This window comes from Uranotaenia lowii, chromosome 3 (assembly GCF_029784155.1).
Source record: "Uranotaenia lowii strain MFRU-FL chromosome 3, ASM2978415v1, whole genome shotgun sequence".
Lineage (NCBI taxonomy): Eukaryota > Metazoa > Arthropoda > Insecta > Diptera > Culicidae > Uranotaenia > Uranotaenia lowii.
In genome coordinates this window covers 239,923,694-239,930,841 of record NC_073693.1, presented here as the reverse complement: position 1 = coordinate 239,930,841, position 7,148 = coordinate 239,923,694, and the positions used below count along the sequence as shown (strand labels likewise).

Genomic DNA, 7,148 nt, shown 5'->3' with positions numbered 1-7,148 from the left:
TGCACTACATGAAAATCGCCTACTGGACTGAAAAAAGAATAACAAGCCTCCGAGTGACAGGAATCTCGCTAGTAAAAAGTGTCGCTAGTAAAACTGTCGCTATTCGGTTTGGTGCTATACACATAATAAATGATAAGTAGCGAGTCAAGATTCCTCCCTTTCGGAACAAGTTTTTTTAAACTCATTTCACTTGTACCAAGATTGGTGCGTATCATTTTTAATACTCTATCCTCAGGGACTCTAGGTCCAATCCCTGAAAGGTACAGTGAGAATAAATTTGAATTTTTAGGAATGTTTTGCTGACCAAAAATATCAGCATCAATTGAATTTATGCAAGCCGCACAGAGACGAGCTGTAGGGCGCCGATTGAGCGTTTCATTTCGAATTCCCTCAATCCTACGGCGCATTTAACCGGTGATTAACCCGATCGGCTACAGGAGTGGTTAGGTTTTTAAGAGGGGATAGGTTCGTTCGAATTTCGCTTCTTAGCTCTTGAAGGATGCTGTCACGAATTTCATTTTTGAGAGCTAGCATGAGCGAGTCAATGACATCGTCGTTGGTGGTCTTAACAGAAATCATTGCATTAAAAAATCTAGCATCGGACAAGATTTTTTTGCAGCGGAAAAAAATTCTTGCGTCATACCTGAACATCGCATACATACTTTAGAGACGAAGAAAAAAGCTCAGTTTAGTTGGCAAGCCAGTCGCCTCGTAAGCCGATGTCCGCGAGTTCGCGCCCAAGTGTAAACATTGAACACAGGGTACTGGGTAAGTTTTTCAATGACTATCCGCCAGCGGCAACGTTGATATAAAGCCGCGAATGCCATAATCGAAACAAACAAAAATAAAAATTCTACAAAAATGTCAAAAACTAAAAAAAATGATAAGAACAACTGAAAAGATAACATTTTTTAATTCTGTTATTTTTTTTATCTTTGTACCTTGTTTTGGCACATTTAGTTAAATCTTAAAATTTTTTGTTTTTTTGTCATTTTTGTTTTTTTATTGTTATTTGAGTCGTTTTTATTTATAGATCTGTATGATATATCTTTTTGAAAGAATTTTTTATTGTATTATTTCCCTAGTGGAAAAATATGAACCACCCTAGTGCATAAGTAAGTTTAAGAAGTCTTATGATCATTCATATGGTTCACATACAGGACGAGGACATAAGAACGAGTTGTGATTCAATTTACTCACTCACTTATCACTTATCGTATTTCCATAGCCAGAACTTATGTCTGAGTCCCAAAGAATATTAAAAGTGTCTTATTATTTGTCTTGTCTTTGTTCATGTCTTTAGTTATTTTAACATAAAAACATCAAAATGATAAAAAACACGAAGTTGTTGGGCCTACCATGGAGCAGAGAACGCAGAGACATCCGGAGCACAGGAACAAGAAGAAACGTGGACCACCAGTACCATACGTTTGGAAGCATGCTAAGAAAAATGCTCATTGATGAAGTAACCTTGCGTAAAGTTGGAAATGATTTATTTTGTACACAGAAATCCTAAACCTTAGATTTAAAAAAGTTTTGAAGAATTTTATGTTATAAATGTTATAAAAGGATTCCTAAGTTTTAATTTCATTGTAAAAACGTTAAGGATTCCAGAGTACAATCATTTCTGGACAACGACCAATGATAAAGGACGAGCTGTGATTCGATTTACAAGCAAATCTTTAACATTTTTGTCGATTTTTTGCCAAGTTTTGTTCAGAGATAACACCAGATCTCGACGTTTTCTACATCTTTAAATCTTTCGAAATCAAATTTAAAATTTCGATTTAACACAGGTCAATTTTTTCAGCCAACCTACAAATGAACTTGAAACCTGTGCGAAATTCGACATGACCCTTTCCGTTGTCACCCTACTCATGGTCCTCTGGCAAGGACGATGGATACTATGGGCTTTCAAATGAGCAGTCAAAAACGCTAAAATTTAAAAAAATATATTTTGATTTTTTTTGCATAACCTTGAATATCTGGGGCAGAATATAGGTTTAAGGTTTATTTACATGAAATGTACTGCAAGAAACAAAAAATATTTTAAAACCAAAGATATATTTTTTTTGAATTTTCAGTACATCTCTGGCGATTGTTGATTGAAAAATGTTGTTATCCCATACAAATTGCCATACAAAACTATAAGACTCGTTGCACTTATTCAGGACTGAATCAAACGCTTCCAAAACTACTGCCCATCTTCACGAAGACTGCAATAAAAACAGCCAAATCTGATTTAATAATGCGATTCTACATCAGGGAGTCCGTTTTACCCGACTTTCCCTAACTAAAAGATTCATTCTGATAAATACAGGTCAAAGGACCCCAATATTTTTTTTCTGCCATGAATTCTCCACGCACTTATCCGCGCTGAGCAAATCAGGACATTTTTTTGAAAACCTGGTAGAATCAAAGCATTAGATTTCGAATTTTTGAACACAAAATCCGATCGAATATTTTGAGATTTGCCCGCGAATCATACAATATACTATTTATTTCCTAATTTCATCTAACTAAATCTTACATTTTAAAATATGATTTTTCGGCTCAGCTTACTCTGGAATTACTTTTGTGAACATCTTAAGAAAAACATCGTACATTTTTTTTTTCAGAACTAACAATTTGATAACGCAAGATGTTGTTTTAAAATCTTGATTTTTCTTTCACTGAGGAAAAAATACGTGAGCATTAGTATTCTTTTTTTAGGTAAGAACCCACCTAGATAAACGACAAAACAGTGTTTTTTTTCAAACCCGTGCTTCAATTCGCACATTGACCCGTTTCATTTTAACGACGATTCAACAAGATTGATGTCTCATGATTATTAAAAGTTTAATACCCAAAACAAATTTATTTGAACTTTAAACTCATAATTTAACATGTGCAAATTTTGATATAAATATATATGCCTATGGATAAAATATTCAATAAGTAAGAGCAGGCTTTCGAAGGATTTCTCAACGCATTGCGGACCAAATACGAGATATATCGTTTTTTTCGCTTGCCGCTTGTAAGGTACTCTAAGAAGCAAAACTCAAATGTTATGAATTTAATAAATAAACAATATTCAACACCATTAAACACAACGATTTTAGTTACTCAAACATACTATTTTTTAATAATGTAATCTAATTGTTTCTGAGATATAGATGGTCGAATTTAAGTGATTCCTGGCTTAGATTTCTTCGCAGTCCTTGATGTGTAGGCAACAAATAGGAAAATGTTCAGGTGGACTCATTTACTACTGTAATATTCTGTTATTTCTTAGCCTCACTTCTGTATACTTTCCACGTTAAATAGGCCAGCACAGAGATTTCAGCAACAATCAAAGGTTGTTTGACAACTGCAATGAAAATTTTTAAATTCTATTAGAAAATAATACGAACAACTTTGCACATTATTTAAAAAAAAAACATTGAACATTATCTCACAAATGTATTATTCAATGTTTGTAACCCAGTTAAATACAGTGAGCGAAATAAGAATAGCACCACTATGTGTTTTGCTTGTTAAAATATGAATGTTTGAAAATCACCAAAATTTTCTTCTATAAATTGTTTTGAATCGTTCAACGGATAAGTCAAGCATAAGTTTACTTGTTTTGGACGTTGCAATTGGCGTTGAGGACCAAAACTATGGAAAAAGGGTGCGAAATAAGAATAGAACCACTTGTGTTTTTTCAACAAAAACAAGATTATTTTTAAAAATTTACTGGGTAAAAATGAATTATAATGCTTCTACGAATTATTCGAATAGTTCACTGCATTTTAAGGAGTTTTCTAGAATTTCAAACATTTTCAAAGGGTTTAAAATGGTGTTTTAAGAGATGCTTTTCTAGAACTAAGGAATTTGATATTTGAGCTGTAATTCTTTACCAAACTACTTACTTTCTTCATTTAAAAGACGTTAAATGATGAATCAAACATTTTCGGTTTGTTTTAAATCACAAAAAATAGTTTGGTATTCATAAACTTAGATTTTTTTTTAATAAACATAACTTTTTCCAGTTTCAAGTCATAGATGGCAGCACTATCTTGCCGTTAATACCAAATTAAGTCTCAATATTGATTTCCCAGGTTTATTTAGGCCCATATTCATCATTTCGATGTAGTTTTCCAACACAGTTTGGTTGGAGTTCACGCTGCAGAAATCTTTTCCGGATTTGCAAAAAAAAACACCAGCACAAGAATATAACTACGCCAAAATTCCTACACATCTCAACTTCCGATTCAATTTCAAATCATACCAATAATACTGCTATTTATTTGATTCATCAAGCTCCATCGGAAAGTACAAAATTATTCTGATTATCGGTCCAAGAAATTCACTTTCATGGGTTCATGATGAAATTCTTATTTTTTGATATTATGATCTTAGAATTTCCAAGGCGGTCACACGGTACCAAGTACTTATTACTTGACCAAAATCATCCAGCACACTTGAATTAATCCCAGATATTCGAAAATGGGCATCAATTCGGTTTAATTGCAAGATAGTGCTGCCATCTATGACTTGAAACTAGAGAAATAGCGTTTGACTATTTAAAAACATTAGTATTTTTCGAATTTGAAGCCTGTTTTTTTTCAAATTCAGCATCAAATGTATGTTTCGTCAATTTGCATCATACTTATGAATGATGATGAAGAAATAAAGCAGTTTGATAAAGTATTATAGCTCAAGTATCAAATTCCTAAACGCCAGAGGAGCATCTCTTGAAACCCCCTTTTAAAACCTTTGAAAATCTTTGAAATTCTAGAAAACTCCTTAAAATACAGTAAACTGTTCAAATAATTCGTAGAAGCATTATTATTCACTTTTACACAGTACATTTTTAGAAATAATCTTGCTTTTATTGAAAAAACACAAGTGGTTCTATTCTTATTTCGCACCCTTTTTCCATAGTTTTGGTCCTCAACGCCAATTGCAACGTCCAAAAAAAGTAAACTTATGCTTGATTTATCCGTTAAACAATTCAGAACAATTTATAGAACAAAGTTTTGGTGATTTTCAAACATTCATATTTTAACAAGCAAAAAAAAAAGTGGTTCTATTCTTATTTCGCTCACTGTACTTACAGTTGTAAATTGACCATGCCTGTCCTGGGTAAGAGTCACAATCAAAATGCAACTGTCGAAATATTGCTTGAAGAATAGAAACTTGAATTTTCACTGCCAGCACGACCAATCGAATAAGGCGAAATTTTTTCTGAAATAAATGTTTCATTTTTATTTTGAAAAATTGTAGGAGAACGATCAAATTACCTCTAGTAAACTATCCGGATAGCTAGATTTTATGTACCGTATGAGAAGAAGGAAAGCTATAAACTTTAAAACGATTGATACAATCGATACGGGCAGGAAAAAGAATACAATTCGGTAGTATCGATCCTGAAATTTAAAAAAATAATGTTAAGTGTAATTTGAACTTGCATTTATACTATTCATTCAAAACAACCTCATTTACGAAATAGAACGCTATTTCCGTTATCGAAACAATCGTCGCTACGAATGGAAATTGAACGATGTAAAATTTGATCGCCGAGTATTTGCCACTGAAAAGGTTCGCAGAATTAATTCAACTGTAAAGTATATTTGGTGAAGCATACTCACAAGTATCGAAAAAGCTTTCGTTTTATTTTGCCTCCGGTAAGAAGTTCACCACTTTTCATTTCGTACATATTTCGCAGTTCTTCATCTCCACCACAATTTAGGCGGATATACCTATAGGCGCATTTCAGAAGCCAACGAAAAAAAAATCAAAACAAAAACAAAATGCTTGTAGATAAGTTTGATGAAATAAAAGATGACCACTTCTAATTTTACCAGAAAAACGCATAAATACACCACGAGAGAGCTACGAACGAAAGCAAGTCCATTCGATCCGATAAAACTGGGACCACTAACGAAACGATTGAAAATATCAAAATTATCTGGAATTAGAAAAACGTTAAACATGTTAAAAGAATTCCTCACGATGGTAATGGAAATCAACAAAAAGTGACAAGGTATAGAACTCTTCGATACAGTGAAAAAAGTTGTTTTACTCACCATGTAAATTCCATTACAAAGAATAAGAGAAAGCCAGTTGTACTGTCTATAGTTCTTTCTTATTGCTTTAACAACTTGCACATACAGGAATGTTACTCCGAGTAGTGCAATCGTGAACACGACTAGTAAAGCTATCAGAACTGATTTGTATTCTGGAAGAAGAGGAACAAACAACATAAACTTTTTGAATGATTCAGTCTTAATTTTAAGATGACTCATTTTTTTATTCGTAGTTGATACATACCTGTAAAATATTCCCCCACCGAGGGAATATAACTGAAGCAATCCTGGCTCATTATTTATCTTAGTTCCATTACTTGTTTTTAAAAAGATATTGGACATACGAAAAGTGCATAGAGTTTCCCCTGCAAAGTCAAGAAACAACTGAAAAATTTTTTTCCAATAAAAACTTGATGTATAGGTATCATTCATTGGCTATCTACCGGAACATTGGCTATTCGAGATAAGGCGTCGCCATCGTCCGCTAGAATGATCCATTGTTTTTTTTTAAAGGAATCAAATTAAAATTCCACTGTTCCACTTCATTTCAAGAAAAAGTAGTTACACATATCTTGAAATGAAACATGAAAACATTAATAGCTACACAGAAAAAGGCTACATAGTTTATGAAACGATCCATATCAAGAATACTATCGAATACCAAGCTTCGTTTTACAAAACTCGATAAGTGGCTGAATAATAGTTTTATAGACAAATTTTCATCCTGAAACAGTCTAAAACTGAATGCCATTGAAGACGCTGATTTTTTTCGGGTATTCGGAGTACCTTATTCTGGGAACTGAAAGCGTCTAGCGTTTACGCATTGTTATCTGGCTGAGAACTTACAATCAATAAGAAATGCGCGATAAGTTTCGAGTATTCAGCATGGCGAAGAAAGATCACACGGGTAGTGCAAATCAATCAGCTGGTTTCTACATCATTTGGACTGAATAATCATTGAGCAAAAACGATGACAAATACTAAAACTACTAGTACGTACTTATGCATATATTATTAGCTTATGAAGATTTGTCATTTTGGTTTCATCAATCATTGAAAATAATATAATTGATCCATTGGAACTACCTATTGTGA

At 33.1% G+C, this 7,148-nt stretch overlaps 1 protein-coding gene across 2 annotated transcripts; it reads right to left on the bottom strand.

The window, feature by feature from the left end:
• Positions 1-3,150: 3,150 nt before the first annotated feature.
• LOC129758587 (uncharacterized) lies at positions 3,151-6,431 on the bottom strand. 2 transcript variants are annotated; one of them, XM_055756129.1, is made up of 8 exons: positions 6,298-6,431; positions 6,054-6,205; positions 5,829-5,935; positions 5,616-5,726; positions 5,461-5,557; positions 5,268-5,393; positions 5,082-5,211; positions 3,151-3,349 (listed from the first exon to the last, which is right to left on the bottom strand). In XM_055756129.1, the coding sequence occupies exons 1-8, from the start codon at positions 6,347-6,349 to the stop codon at positions 3,264-3,266; spliced, it is 861 nt and encodes a 286-aa protein (XP_055612104.1). In that variant the 5' UTR covers positions 6,350-6,431; the 3' UTR covers positions 3,151-3,263. The 2 variants fall into 2 exon arrangements, with proteins under 2 accessions (XP_055612104.1, XP_055612105.1); XM_055756130.1 differs by lacking the exon at positions 5,082-5,211 and having other exon boundaries at positions 3,216-3,349.
• Between the last annotated feature and the right edge of the window lie 717 nt (positions 6,432-7,148).